A 16097-nucleotide genomic window follows, 5' to 3' on the forward strand; every position below is an offset into this window, starting at 1 on the left:
ATAAGAGACATGGCTGGTCCTCCCTCAGGGAGCCTCCTTCTGGACTGAAGGCAGCTCTAGGACCTCAGCAGAGCTGATCAGCTCTCACTCCAGTTTGTCCTTTGTCATGAACTTGACTCAGTGCTACTCCACGAGTTTGCGCCCTTCTGTCGACTACTAGCTGGGAGTTACATTCAAGTCTCTCACCTTTGGAGTCAGGCCACGTAAATCAGAGGTTGCTGCCAACTGATGAGTCCCCACAACCCGCCTCATGCCTGGTGACTATCCTTGGCCAAGTCAGCTGGAGCTGGAAGACCAGGTTACAGCCACTGCACAATCCAAGGAAGATTTAGATAGGGGTGGAATCTCTGATGTGGAAACATAGGTGGCTCCAGGGAGAGAAAGAGAGAGAAGGAGGAAGGGAAGAGGGGAGGGAGAGAGGAATCTAATTAACACTTGCTCATCGATTAACATAAAGTTCTTATATAAAAGCAAGTTTCTAGCTAAGTCAATTCATTCAACCAGTCATCTTCAAATTCACTTCAGATTGTACTTATGCCCTTGCTTAATTGCTAAAAGAAAGAGCAACCCATAAGGCTGATGTCCTTTTAATAAATGGACATTTAATAATAATGTCCATTATTTCTGTACTTTTTACAGAAATAATGAAAGATGTTAAGGTTCTAGTTCAAGATGATGACTTACAGTAATAGGGTCCTGAACTCACCTCCTCCCACAAACACATCAAATCTACAGCTACATATAGAACAAATTCCTCTGAAATAACCCTAAAGTTGTTAAGAGCAAGTTTGGATTAAACTGCAATGGCTGGTGAGTGAAGTGAAAGTTGCTCAGTTGTGTCTGACTCTTTGCAACCCCATGGACTATATAGACCATGGAATTCTCCACTCCAGAGTGCTGGAGTGGGTAGTCTTTCCCTTCTCCAGGGGACCCAACCCAGGAATCCAACCAAGGTGTCCTGCATTGCAGGCAGATTCTTTACCAACTGAGCTATCAGGGAAGCCCTGATAAGTAGTTAAGTTCTAGAAAGTTAGAGAAGTTTCTTTTCTACGTATATCTCACAGCTTCTAACACGCATGGTGAAGCTATGAGAGGTTACTAGGGCATACAGGATTTCCCAAATTCTTTTTGATCACAGGAACCTAGTTCTATGGGGCTTCTTGAGGAAACATGCTTTGAGAGATTTTAGATTTGCTGAATACAGTAGAGCAATTACAAAAAAGTGAAAAAAAAAAAAGTGCCATATGTAAGGCTTATGGTCTACACAATGCCAGCTCTGTGCAACCGAACCACAGAGTTTTGGCTATTTGCCTGTTTTCAGAATAGACAGGATCCCAGAATGGTATGCCTTCATGGGGTTGGAAAAGCATCAGAGAATAGCTGGGGTCATGAATCTTTCTAAACCACAGGCACTAGTGGGTGTGCTTATTTGGAGATAGTTTGTGTAGGTAGCAGTTTGCAATCCCTGCTTCTCAAATCTTAGGTAATTGCCAGAGCACATTTTGAGAAATGATGTGGAAGTTTCATAGCAAGCCCTCGGCAGGAGGGAATCACCATGATAAAGTCTTGTGGGGAAAGGGCAGCAGCTGTTCCTTTTCATCAGGGTGCCCAGAGAGGCAGGAAAATGAAAGCCTTTTATGTTTCCACTGGTGGACGGGTGTTGTGCAGTTGGCAGTTTGCCAGACTGCCAAGCCGGTTGTTCTCCACGTCCTTGATCTCTGGAGAGGCTGAAAAGCTTTGACAATTCACTCCAACTCTCCCCCTGCTCCGTGTACTGATATGCATGTCTGAAACCTTGGCAAAGAGCTCCTCTGTTACCAAACATGCCCTTGTGGGCTGCCTGGCTCTCTCCCATCTCTGCCTTTTTGTCACGTCGTCCCTGGCAGGCGTTCAGATCCGCATAAATTGCTTTTCACATTAGAGGCAATTCCTGTTTTCCTTCAGATGGCTCTTTCCACAGCAGGGTGGTGAAAATCAAAGAAGGAAAGACACTGTGGCGGGTCAAACAACAATAGCTGTTGTGGGTTATTTACAGGTAGAAACCAGACAAGTTTCTAATCTGATAACCAAAAGAGATAAAAATGAAAGAAAAAGAATAGTACAATCCAAGCATTTGATATATAAAACAGGCACAATACATAATTTTATGTGTGATTTGAAATAGAGAAAAAAAATCAATTCATTCAATAAACATGTTTGGGTACTTAGAGTATTATCACTACCTTGGAAGAAGCTCATAGGCTAAAAGGAGGACACTAAGTGGTCATGTATGGATGTGAGAGCTGGACTGTGAGGAAAGCTGAGTGCCGAAGAATTGATGCTTTTGAACTGTGGTGTTGGAGAAGACTCTTGAGAGTCCCTGGGACTGCAAGGAGATCCAACCAGTCCATCCTAAAGGAAATCAGTCCTGAATATTCATTAGAAGGACTGATGTTGAAGCTGAAACTCCAATACTTTGGCCACCTCATGCGAAGAGTTGACTCATTGGAAAAGACCCTGATGCTGGGAGGGATTGGGGGCAGGAGGAGAAGGGGACAAGAGAGGATGAGATGGCTGGATGGCATCACCGACTCGATGGGCATGAGGTTGAGTAAACTCCGGGAGTTGGTGATGGACAGGGAGGCCTGACGTGCTGCAATTCATGGGGTCGCAAAGAGTCAGACACGACTGAGAGACTGAATTGAACTGAACTGAACCTATGAAGAAAGAAAGGCTAAAGCTGGTTGGGCTCTAGAACTTAAGTCTGTTGAATATACTCCAAAGTACAGATTTAAAAAAATCAAGTCTGCGGAGTGGGGGAGCTGTGTGGTGCAGGAAGTATGTATATACCACATTTTGTCTATCCATTTATTCAAGTCGTTATCATTGGCTTCTTTCCACCTTTTGGCCATTCTGAATAGTGATGCTATGAACATACATGTATAATACAAGTATCTGAGTACCTGTTTTCAGTTCTTTGGGTATATGCCTAGCAGTGGAAATGCTGGGTCATATGGTAATTCTATTTTTTTTGTTTTTTTTTGAGGAACTGCCAAACTTCTTTCTACAGTGACTGCACAGTTTACATTCCCAGTGTGCAAGGGTTCCAATTTCTCTACATCCTCACCAACTCTGATTTAAAACAAACAAACAAACAAACAAAAGATCCTGGTGGTTCAATGGTTAAAACTCCTAGCTTTCAATGCAGTGGGTACATGTGGATTCGCTGTGCAGCGTGGCCAAATAAATAAATAATCTCTAAAAAATTGTAGCCATTGTAATGGTGTGAAGCATTTTACTGTGGTTTTGAGTTGCCTTTCTCTAATAATGAAGATGTTGAGCTTCTTTTCATGTATGTATTGGTCATTTGAACTTCTTTAGAGAAATGTCTATTCAAAGTTCTCTGCTCAGTTTTTCATTGGGTGGTTTGACTTTTTGTTGAGTTGTATTACCTGTTATATATTCTGGAGAATAGGCCCTTATCAAACACATAATTTGCAAATATTTTCTCACATTTTACAAATTGTCTTTTACTCTCTCAACAGTGTCATTTTTGGTACAAAGGTTTTTGATTTTGAGTAAGTCCAATGCATTTTTTCTTTTGCTCAAGTTTTTTGTGTCTTGAGAGCTTACTGCCAAATCCCAGGTAATACAGATTTTCTATGTTTTCTTCTAAGACTTTTATGGTTTCAGTTTTTATATTTAGGTCCTTGGTCCATTATGAGTTCATTTTGTATACAGTATGACATAAGGCTCCGGTTTTTTTCATATTTCAACTTTTTTCCATTTTTTTCATATAGACATCCAGTTACCCCAGCACCATTTATTGAGATTATTCTTTCCCCCACTGAAAGGGCTTGACCCCCTTGTTGAAAATAAGTTCACCATATACAAAGGTTTATTTCTGACTCTTTTCTTTCATTTTATTTACGTATAGGTGATTTACAATGTTGTGTTAATTTCTGTTATACAGCAAAATGACTCAGTTATACATACATATATTCTTTTTCATATTCGTATGCATTACGGCTTATCACAGGGTATTGAATATAATTTCCTGTGCTATACAACAGGATCGTGTTGTTTGTCCATATTATACATAAACGTTTGGGAGTTCTCTGAGAGTCCGGTGGCTAGGATTCCGTGATCTCACTGCTGAGGGAGTCAGGGTGCTATCCCTGGTTGGGGAACTAAGATCCTACAAGCTGCACAGCATGGCCAAAAAAAAAAAAAAAGTGCATTATTTTATTTAAAAAAATACAAGTTTGGCTCTGCTAATCCCCCAGTTCCAATCCTTTCCTCCTCTAGCTCCCCCTTGGCAACCACAACTCTTTTCTCTGTATCAGGGAGTCTGGTTTTTTTTTTTTTTTTTGTAGATATTTTGATTTGTGTCATATTTTAGATTCCACATGTAAGTGATATGGTATTTTTATCTTTCTGACTTACTTTACTCGGTGTGACAATTCTTGGGTCCAGCCATGTTTTTGCAAATGGCATTATTTCATTCTTTTTTACAGATGAGCAACATTTCATACTGGGCTTCCATGGTGGCTCAGTGGTAAAGAACCTGCCTGCCAATGTAGGAGACACAGGGTCAATCCATGGATCGGTAAGATCCTCCAGTACTCTTGCCTGAGAAATCCCATGGACAGAGGAGCCTGGCAGGCTACAGTCCATGGGGTTGCAAAAACAGTCAGACATGACTTAGAAACTAAACAATATTCCATCTGTTTGTTGGACATAGCACTGCTATGAACATAGGGGTGCATGTATCTTTTTTCGTTGTATTAGTTTTGTCTGGGTATATGCCCAGGAGTGGGATTCCCAGATCATATGGCAACTTTAGTTTTTTGAGGAACCTCCATCCTGTTTTCCACAGTGGCTACACAAATTTACATCCCCACACACAGTGTAACAGGATTCTTTTTTCTCCACACCCTCTCCAGCATTTGTTACTTGTAGACTTTTTAACCAGGGCCATTGTGATTGTTGTAAAGTGGTACCTCATTGTAGTTTTGATTTCTAGTCCTTTAAAAGTTAGTGCTGTTGAGCATCTTTTCATTTCTGACTCCGTTCTATTCCATTGATCTATATGTTTATCCTTATGCCATTACCACATTTATAATTACTGTAGTTTTGTAGTAAGTTTTAAAATAAGGAAGTGTGTATCCTCCAAATTGGCTCTTTTTTCCAAAAATTGTTTTGTCTATTTGGTACCCCTTGCAATTCCATATGAATTTGAGGAGCAGATTTTCCATTTCAGGAGAAAAAAGCCTGATAAGACTTTGATAGGGATTGCATTGAATTTCTAGATTGCTTTGGGTAATGTCATCTTAACAATATTTGAAGTTTTCCAATCCATGAACATGGAATGTTTTTCCAGTTACTTAAGTCCTCTTTAATTTTTTCAGCAATATTCTGTATCTTCCATTGTACAAGCTAGTCACCTCATTGGTAAAATTCATTTGTTAGGTGTTTCATTCTTTTAGATGCTATTGTAACTGTACATAGGTTTTTGAAAGCCATATTGAGGGGGTCATATTGAAAGCAGAGGAAAACATGTAACAAGGGCACAGAGATGTAAAATACCTCTGGATTAAGGGAGCCATATCTAGATGGGAATTGTTGAATCATCAAAGTGGGACAAGGTGAAAGAGTGAGCAAGGAGAACCGAATCTGGGATCCTTCACACTGTGAGAAGTGATGGATAGCCAATCAGGGATTCTGGGCTCTCCCAGAAGTCTGGCTAATACATCTCACTGTTTTGACCTCCTATACATCTTTCTGCTCTCTCAGTTGTAGCTGATGATCACACTGAGACAGTAAAAATCATAAAAAAGGAACTCCCTTGTTTCCACATACTAAACCATTACTCCCTTCTGTTGTGAACCCATGGACTCCTTTTTTGCCCCTGGTTCCCAAGGAGCAGGTATCCTATTAATAGCAAAGGTCACCTTCTACTTGGCTAGTAGATGCCATCCATGCAATACATTGTCCCCTCTCTCTTCATCATCACTGTTTCTCCACTGCTTCATTCCAAGCAGTCTACATGCTCTATTATACTCCATCCTAAAAATTCTCTTTGATTCCATGTTCCCCTCCAACAATTACCCCATTTCTTTGTCCTATGCAACAAAAGTTCTCGAAAGAGCTGTTTATACAAGTTTTTTACAGTCCTCAATTAGTATTCATCTTGATAAATTTTATTTTATATTAGGAAATAAGTTCTATTTCTTAGCCATCAAGTTCCCCTCCCTGGAGGCAAAAATAATGATCAGTTTCTTGCATAATTATTTCAGAGATAATCTATAAATTCAAATACACACATGGTATATGCGTGCAGCACAAAGATTGAAACATAAGGTAATTTATGGGCTTTAATTAATAACAATATATCAATACTGGCTCATCAATTGTAATCAATGTATCATCCTGGGAATTCCCTGGTGTTCCAGTGTATCAGGTGTTTTAAGACTCAGCACTTTCACTGCTGTGGTGCCCTGGTTAATAACAGGGGAATCCTTGGTTAGTGAAAAGGGGCTATATAGAGATAGGAACTCTCCAGGCAAGAATACTGCAGTGGGTAGCCATTCCCTTCTCCAGGGGATCTTTGCAATCCAGGGATCGAACCCAGGTCTCCCACATTGCAGGCGGATTCTTTACCCATCTGAGCCACCAGTGAAGCTCATAGATAGGAACTCTGTACTACCTACTCAATTTCCCATAAAAGTAAGGCTGTTCTAAAAAAAATAATTAATTATTATTAAGCCACGCTGCTTGTGGGATTTAGTTTCCTAACCAGGGATTGAATCCACACCCTCATTAGTGAAAGCGTGGAGTCCTAACCACTGGACAGCCAGGCAATTCTCCAGATATTACTATATTTTTAAATCTACCTCACATTACTTTTAGGTCAAAAAGAAAATTAAAGCTAAGAAAATCAGACTATGCAAAAAATACCAATAATAAAAGCATTATATGGTATTAATATATTCAGTTCAGTTCCATCACTCAGTCCTGTCTGACTCTTTGTGACCCCACGGACTGCAGCACACCAGGCTTCCCTGTCCATCACCAACTCCTGGAGCTTGCTCAAACTAATGTCCATCGAGTCGGTGATGCCATCCAATCATCTCATCCTCTGTCGTCCCCTTCTCCTCCTGACTTCAATCTTTCCCAGCATCAGGGTCTTTTCCAGTGAGTCAGTTCTTCATATCAGGTGGACAAAGTATTGGAGCTTCAGCTTCAACATCAGTCCTTCCAATGAATATTCAGGACTGATATCCTTTAGGACTGATCCTTTAGGTTGGATCTGCTTGCAGTCCAAGGGACTCTTAAGAGTCTTCTCCAACACCACAGTTCAAAGGCATCAATTTTTCCGTGCTCAGCTTTCTTTGGTCCAATTCTCACATCCATGCATGACTAATGGAAAAACCATAGCTTTGACTAGACAGATCTTTGTTGGCAAAGTAATTCATATATTAATTACAGTTAAGGCAGAGCTTAGGGAGGAGTTGGTGGACATATAAAGTAATAAGAATAGAAGTAACTTAAACATCACCATAGAAATTAGAGAAAGAAGAGCAAATAAGCCTAGAGAGCAGAAAGAAGGAATCAGAAAATTCAAAAGCAGAAACCAAAGAATCAGAAAACAGAAAAATGATAAGAGTAATAAACATAAATGCAACAACTGGCTCTCTGAAAAAAACAAATAATAAAATAGATAAACTGTTAGCTAACGGAGGAAACTGGATGGCTGAGGAAAGGAGTGGATAGGAGACTTACTTTAAAAAATTTAAAAATAATTTGTTAAATATTTCAGACACACCAAAAAACACCAGCCTAAAAAATAAAACATTATAAAAACATATGAAGTTCATCAATTCCATCTCTCTATGGTTCACCGCTATCTTGAAATTTTAGTGTTTATCACTCCAGTGCTTTTCTTTTTAATTTTGTAACATATATATGCTCCTAAAAATTTATCTTATATGTTTAAAACTATTTAAATGCTATACACTTTTCGACATGTGAATGGGTATTTGCTTAACCATTTTTTAGATTATCCATGTTAGTACATAGAGAACTGTATTTAGCATTAAATACAGCATTCTTTCTACCTGCTTTATATTTTGCATTGCATAAATATACCAGAGTTTACTGATTTTTTTTGAGATTTTTTTTTCTTTTTGATTATTTCATATTAATGACAATTAAGTTTACAGTTTTTTAAAACTATAAAGTGTTGCCATGAATACTCTTGTATCTGTAGGTATTTCTCTGGGCACATGTGCAGGAAGTTTCGTAAAGTGGGGTGTGTGGGTATGCATGCTCAGTCGCTTCGGACTCTTTGCCACGGATGAACTGCAGCCCACCAAGTTCCTCTGTCCATAGAATTTTCCAGGCAAGAATACTGGAGTGGGTTGCCATTTCCTGCTCCAGAGGATCTTCCTGATCCAGGGGTCCAACCTGAGTCTCCGGCGTTTCCTCCATTGACAGGTGGATTCTTTACCATGGAGCCACCTGGGAAGCTAAAAGTGGGGTGGCACGAGTGATTTTACTAGAGAATTCCTAATTGCTCTCGCCTGCACTTGCGCCACGGTACACTACTGAAGAGTTCCAGTTGCCGCAGTGTTCATCAATAGGGAGCCAGGGAGGCTTCCTTTTCACTCTACATGGTAACTGCTCATGGCATTTCACGTTTTACAATTTTTTGAAATTTATTAAAAAAAATTCACAGTAAGCCTGTGGATTTAGGTATTATGATTGACAAGGGACATTTTTCCAGATGAGAAAACAAAACCAAAAAAATAACCTCTTCGTTTTGAGAGTTTCATCTTTAAAAAGAAAAATGTCTTACTTTTCACCCGCGCTGACTGCACCTTGTTCCTGTCAGCCCTGGAAAAGTTACTTGCTGGCGGGTTCACCGGGGCCGGGTATCCTGACTTGGCAGGACTCCCTAACCCTCCTCCGCCTCTGCTAAGCCCGCTCGGCACTCGGCCACCCGGAGGTCGTCGTGGCTCTAAAACGCGGTAGGACGACGCGGTTTGGATCACTGGAGACTCCGTAGTCCTCTCCCCGCCCACCCGTCCTCCCTACATCTCTCGGCGCTAGGAGAGCGCTCTCCGCCGCCCTGGAGAAGGCTGGGTAGGCGACTTCCGGCAGCGCGACGCGTAGCGATAGGTCCAGGCTTCCGGCGCCAGCGCTCCGGTCACGGGAAGTACCGTCGTCTCTCCCTCTCCTCAGCCGCTGTCGCCGAGCTTGGAGGGCTGCCCCGGAAGTCCTCCCCCTTCCCCCGCCCGCGGCAAACATGGCGGTGGACTCGGCGATGGAGCTGCTATTTTTAGACACTTTCAAGCACCCGAGCGCCGAGGTACGTCTTCGCGACGTGATTCCGACCCTGTTTTTCGACGTGGGGACTCTAAAAAAAAAAAAAAAGTCGTTAGGCGTGCCTCGACTTTTCCTTGTGCCGATTGCCGTTTTAATTCATCACACACTGTCGTCTCAGCCTGGGTGTGGGCGCCGCGCCTGGGGAGGGTGGCGGGAGCTCCCCCAGCCCCTCCTCATTTCCCTGAGTTACTTGAGGCCCCGCGTCGTCTTTGGTTGAGTTGGCTGCTCTACTTGGCTTTGCTTCCCCCCACCCTCCCACCAGTCCCCTCGGGTCCTCTTTGGGCCTTGAAAAGGATCCTGAGTATCACGTTTACTGCAAGTGGTGTTTCGAAAGGGGTCTTGGACAGCTTGTGTTTGACAGCAGTGTCGGTGACTCAGCGGGTTACGTTGGTTTTCTGGTTTCTAAATTCCTGCTCCTAGGTCCCTTTTCTAACGGGAGTCATGCCACCCAAGTGTGACATTCATTCGGTTGAAGACTGCAGCGTTCTCCAGTTTGCTCTGAAACTTTAATAAGTACTTATCTCTTAGAAAGATTTCACACGTAAGGACAAGAAGTACTCACACAGAACGTCCTTTGCATGGAGAATACTTGTGAAGAGGAGAGATTTGTAGTCAGACTGTAGAGAACAATTGTGTTGTCGTCTTGAGGGGTGAGAGTGGGCTGTTGTAATCGTTCTGTATTAACTTGAGTGCCCTTGAATGTATGACTGGCTCTGCCATATATAAATTAAATAACTAGTTAACCAGAAGTTCCCGAAAACCGGCCAACAACGAACAGTAATGAAGGCCGTAGAGAAATTTAAAAGAAACCCCAGAGCTCACATTTCTCTCTAAGTGTAGACGTAATTTAGAGAACATTTTTTTTAAATTGAGGTATAGTTGATTTACATTATTAGTTCCAAGAGTACAACATAGTGCTTTACACTTTTTATAGATTATATTGCATTTAGAGATATTATAAAGTATTGGCTGTATTCCCAGTGCTGTACAATATATCCTTGTGTGCACTTCGCTGTGTCTGACTCTGCGACCCCATGGACTCATGTAGACCGCCAGGCTCCTCTGTCCGTGGGATTTTACCGGCAAGAATACTGGAGTGGATTGCCGTTTCCTCCTCCGGGGATCTTTCCGACTCAGGGATCAAACCTGCACCGGCTGTGTCTCCTGTATTGGCAGTCGGATTCTTTACCTCTGCGGCCACCTGGGAAGCCCTTAAGCTTATTTATTCTATACATAGAGTCATTTGTGGAGTTCCCAAGTGGCCTAGTGATAAAGAACCCGCCTGCCAATGCAGGAGACATAAGAGTCGCGTGTTTGATTCCTGGGTCAGGCAGACCCCCTGGAGGAGGGCCTGGCATCCCATTCCAGTACTGTTCTTGCTTGCAGAATCCCGTGGACAGAGGAGCCTGGCTGGCTACAGTCCATAGGGTCACAAAGAGTCGGACTCTACTGAAGCGACTTAGCACACACACATGCTCAGTCGTTTGTGCCTTGAGGGAAAACTTTTCTTTCTTCAGATAGAGAAGGTAGTGGGTAGCAGATGTACTTTGGAACTTGATAAAATAAAAACTTTGACAACCTTGGTCTTATTTTAATGAATAACTTATAGATCTAAAAAAGAAAATATTTGGAAACTGTAGCATATCATGTGCTGTGTGTGTGCTAAGTTGCTTCAGTCCGGTCGGACCCTTTGTGATCCCATAGACTGTAGCCTGTCAGGCTTCTCTGTCCATGAAACTCTCCGCAAGAGTCCCAGAGTGGGTTGCCATGCCCTCCTCCAGGGGATCTTCTGACCCAGGAGTGGAAACTGTATCTTTTATGTCTCCTGCATTGGCAGGTGGGCTCTTTACTACTAGTGCCACCTGGAAAGCCTGTTAGCATATCATACTAATAGTGAATTGATTTGTGGTCTTTCATTTCATGTGGGTCAAATAGCTCTGTTTGTTCAAAGACCATACATCTCTGAATATAGTTTCAGCTATGCTTTAGAAAACTCACAGTAGAGGCAGTAGTTGGATAAGAACAAACCTATCATGAATATAGGAATAAAGAACAGTTAAAAATGAAAGAAAAGAGTATGATGAATTAGTTTAGTAGTATTCTAGTTTAGGAACATTAGCATTCATTCACTTATTTAGAAATCTAGTTTTCATTCATTCTTAAGCAAGCATTGAGGACCATGGAGAGGATAGGACTACCAGAAGGTAATAAATACCTTTTGGCAATGATTGGGGAAGACTTAGTAGAGATCACATTTGAACTGAGTCTTGAAGGAGGAGTAGGGGTTTTGGGGGAGGGATGTTTGTCCTCAAGGAGTTTATAACTAGCATTGGAGATGAGATCCACAAAATTATGACTCAAATAATGACGAGCGCCTGAAGAGACAGAGTGGAAAAGCCTTGAGATTTCTTTCCTTTATTTCCAAAATACCCATCAGTGTCTGATATATTAGGACTCCAGGCAGTATTTATTTAGCTCCTTTTGATGGTACAAATAAAGGCTGTGTGATTTCAGGGGAGGGACAGATCACTTTTCATTTGAGAGTATCAGGGAAGACTTCATCAAGGCACGTGGCATTTGAACTTGATCTTTGGTGGGAGAGGATATGCTACACAGTTGTAGATAGGAAAGAAGGGTATCGTGGAGTCGTCATTCCTTTGGAAGGGTATGCTGAAGTAGCAGTTTGAAGTGGCCTCTGATGGACAGTTTGAAGCCAGATCATGGAGTTCCTTAAATGGTCAGCAAATGGGCATGGGCTTTATTTTGTAAGAAATAATTAGTTTTTGAGCAGGAAAATGATGTGATTAGTAAAATTAAGGTAGATTTGTACACTAGTGGGCTTCCCAGGTGGCTCTGTGGCAAAGAATCCGCCTGCAGTGCAGGAGACTTGGGGTCTATCGGAAAGATCCCCTGGAGAAGGAAATGGCAAACCACTCCAGTATTCTTGCTGGTAAAATCCAATGGACAGGAGCGCACCAGGCTCCTCCATCCACGGGATCACAAAAGAGTTGGACACAACTTCATGACTAAGCGACAACAAGTACATCAGTACATTGGTACATCAATAGTGCCTAAAATGGTTCAGAATAATCACATGGCAAATCAAGAAGAAAAGGTGAGACATAATGAAAACTTAATAATAGATGGGCAGTAATCATTGTGAGGGAGAAGGCAGTAGCAACCCACTCCAGTGCTCTTGCCTGGAAAATCCCATGGACGGAGGAACCTGGTAGGCTACAGTCCATGGGATTTTGAAGAGTCGGACACGACTGAGCAACTTCGAGTTCACTTTTCACTTTCATGCATTGGAGAAGGAAATGGCAACCCACTCCAGTGTTCTTGCTTGGAGAATCCCAGGGACGGAGGAGCCTGGTGGGCTGCCAACTGTGGGGTTCCACAGAGTTGGACATGACTGAAGCAGCAGCAGCAGCAGCAATTATTGTTAGCATTTATTGAATGTTTATTTTGTTTAGGACGTAGTCCTTTGGTAATTTAAATATATTATCTCTAATCCACCCATCATTTTATTTTTTATTTTATTTTTTTTTCATTTATTTTTATTAGTTGGAGGCTAATTACTTCACAACATTGCAGTGGGTTCTGTCATACATTAACATGAATCAGCCATGGAGTTACATGTATTCCCCATCCCGATCCCTGCTCCCACCTCCCTGTCCACCCGATTCCTCTGGGTCTTCCCAGTGCACCAGGCCCGAGCACTTGTCTCATGCATCCCACCTGGGCTGGTGATCTGTTTAACCATGGATAATATACATGCTGTTCTCTCGAAACAGCCCACCCTCGCCTTCTCCCACAGAGTCCAAAAGTCTGTTCTGTACTTCTGTGTCTCTTTTTCTGTTTTGCATATAGGGTTATCATTACAGTCTTTCTAAATTCCATATATATGTGTTAGTATGCTGTAATGTTCTTTATCTTTCTGGCTTACTTTACTCTGTATAATGGGCTCCAGTTTCATCCATCTCATTAGAACTGATTCAAATGAATTCTTTTTAACGGCTGAGTAATATTCCATGGTGTATATGTACCACAGCTTCCTTATCCATTCGTCTGTTGATGGGCATCTAGGTTGCTTCCATGTCCTGGCTATTATAAACAGTGCTGTGATGAACATTGGGGTGCACGTGTCTCTTTCAGATCTGGTTTCCTCAGTGTGTATGCCCAGAAGTGGTATTGCTGGGTCATATGGCAGTTCTATTTCCAGTTTTTTAAGAAATCTCCACACTGTTCTCCACAGTGGCTGTACTAGTTTGCATTCCCACCAACAGTGTAAGAGGGTTCCCTTTTCTCCACACCCTCTCCAGCATTTATTGCTTGTAGACTTTTGGATAGCAGCTATCCTGACTGGCATGTAATGATACCTCATTGTGGTTTTGATTTGCATTTCTCTGATAATGAGTGATGTTGAGCATCTTTTCATGAGTTTGTTAGCCATCTGTATGTCTTCTTTGGAGAAATGTCTGTTTAGTTCTTTGGCCCATTTTTTGATTGGGTCATTTATTTTTCTGGAATTGAGCTGCAGGAGTTGCTTGTATATTTTTGAGATTAATCCTTTGTCTGTTTCTTCATTTGCTATTATTTTCTCCCAATCTGAGGGCTGTCTTTTCACCTTACTTATAGTTTCCTTTGTTGTACAAAAGCTTTTAAGTTTCATTAGGTCCCATTTGTTTATTTTTGCTTTTATTTCCAATATTCTGGGAGGTGGGTCATAGAGGATCCTGCTGTGATTCATGTTGGAGAGTGTTTTGCCTATGTTCTCCTCTAGGAGTTTTTTTTTTTTTCCAAGACCTCCAAAAATTATGCAGACCTCTCCTATAATTCTCTTCCAAGCCTAACCACCCGAGTCCTAAGTATGAAACAAAGGACTCGGGTGTGCACACGGGGGAGAATGACCCTAACTCTCCTCTAGGAGTTTTATAGTTTCTGGTCTTACATTTAGATCTTTAATCCATTTTGAGTTTATTTTTGTGTATGGTGTTAGAAAGTGTTCTAGTTTCATTCTTTTACAAGTGGTTGACCAGTTTTCCCAGCACCACTTGTTAAAAAGGTTGTCTTTTTTCCATTGTATATCCTTGCTTCCTTTGTCGAAGATAAGGTGTCCATAGGTTCGTGGATTTATCTCTGGACTTTCTATTCTGTTCCATTGATCTATATTTCTGTCTTTGTGCCACTACCATACTGTCTTGATGACTGTGGTTTTGTAGTAGAGTCTGAAGTCAGGCAGGTTGATTCCTCCAGTTCCATTCTTCTTTCTCAAGATTACTTTGGCTATTCGAGGTTTTTTGTATTTCCATACAAATTGTGAAATTCTTTGGTCTAGTTCTGTGAAAAATACCGTTGGTAGTTTGATAGGGATTGCATTGAATCTATAGATTGCTTTGGGTAGAATAGCCATTTTGACAATATTGATTCTTCCAATCCATGAACACGGTATGTTTCTCCATCTGTTTGTGTCCTCTTTGATTTCTTTCATCAGTGTTTTATAGTTTTCTATGTATAGGTCTTTTATTTCTTTAGGTAGATATACTCCTAAGTATTTTATTCTTTTTGTTGCAATGTCCACCCATCATTTTAAAAGATAGTTATCCCCGTTTGATAGATAAGGAAACTGAGCGTGAGACTTAGGAAAATTAGGTGACTTTCCTAATGTGGCATAGCTGAATTAAGACACGCCAATGCATATTTCCTGACTCTAAAGCTGTGCAATGCTATGTCCCACTGGGACTAAGAAGGAAGGAATAGGTACACTATCAATTCTGGTTATAGAATTGAAAAGAGGGGACCCTGATGGTCCAGTGGTTAAGAATCCACCTTGCAATGCAGGGGATGAACATTTGTTCACTAGCCCAGTAACTAAGACCCCACATGCCTCAGTGCAACTAAGCCTGTGTGCTGAGACTACTGAGCCTGCGTGCCCTGGAGTCCTTGTGCCATGACTCGAGAGGCTGCGCACTGTGGCGAGAAGTCCCGAGAGCAACAGCAAGACTCAGCACAGCCAAAATAAATAAGTAAATACTAAAAAAAAAAAAAAAAAGAATTGCCAGGATTACAACTCATCATGTAAGAGTAGCTAAAAATGAGAATTCTAGTTATAGAGAACTAGTGGAACTACAGAACTGGTGGGCCATTGTTAGTCATAGAAAGACTTAAACACAGAATGACTTCTTTCTTAGATAAATGTGGCTGAGTTGTGGAATCTATTCTTCAGTTTCCTGTTACCTCTCTAGTCATAAACCTGTGGTTTCCCACTGTCAACCTGTCTTCCTAGGTATATGTACTCTTCTGGATATTTTAAGTACCTGCTACTTCACTGTAATATTTTTAGCTTTAAAAACACAATTCAGTCCACTCTTATTAAGCACCTGTTAAAAGTCTTTCTTTCATTAAATGAATATACTAAGCACTGTGAACGTAATAGTAAACTAAGACTTGATTCTTGTCTTTTTGAAATACCACTGTAACAGGAGAGTTAAAAGAAGCAATTAGTTCATTGCAGCACTGTTTACAATAGCCAGGATGTGGAAGCAACCTAGATGTCTTTTGAAGATGAATGGACAAGGAAGTTGTGGTACATATATACAATGAAATGTTACTCAGCCATTAAAAGGAATGAATTTGAGTCAGTTGAACTGAGGTGGACGAACTTAGAGCCTGTTAAACAGAGGATGTGGCCAACATTGTAGGCCAGAAAGAGAAAAACAAGTATCATA

The 16097-nt window shown here is 41.3% G+C and overlaps 1 protein-coding gene and 1 long non-coding RNA gene across 4 annotated transcripts in view; one reads left to right on the top strand and one right to left on the bottom strand.

Moving 5' to 3' along the window:
* Positions 1 to 3808: 3808 nt before the first annotated feature.
* On the bottom strand, positions 3809 to 9074 carry LOC133042808 (uncharacterized). Its single transcript, XR_009689588.1, has 3 exons — positions 8840 to 9074; positions 4426 to 7401; positions 3809 to 4184 (listed from the first exon to the last, which is right to left on the bottom strand). It is a non-coding gene; the product is annotated as an uncharacterized LOC133042808 (long non-coding RNA).
* A 74-nt stretch (positions 9075 to 9148) lies between these two features.
* Positions 9149 to 16097, top strand: part of VIRMA (vir like m6A methyltransferase associated) — a 62695-nt gene continuing 55746 nt past the window's right edge. Inside the window, exon 1 of one of the 3 annotated variants that reach the window (XM_061123763.1) lies at positions 9149 to 9352. In XM_061123763.1, the coding sequence (XP_060979746.1) occupies positions 9290 to 9352 (63 nt within the window). In that variant the 5' untranslated portion in view covers positions 9149 to 9289. The remainder of the gene's footprint in view (positions 9353 to 16097) is intronic. The other 2 variants (XM_061123762.1, XM_061123764.1) reach the window with 2 other exon arrangements.

This window comes from Dama dama, chromosome 21 (assembly GCF_033118175.1).
Source record: "Dama dama isolate Ldn47 chromosome 21, ASM3311817v1, whole genome shotgun sequence".
Classification (NCBI taxonomy): domain Eukaryota; kingdom Metazoa; phylum Chordata; class Mammalia; order Artiodactyla; family Cervidae; genus Dama; species Dama dama.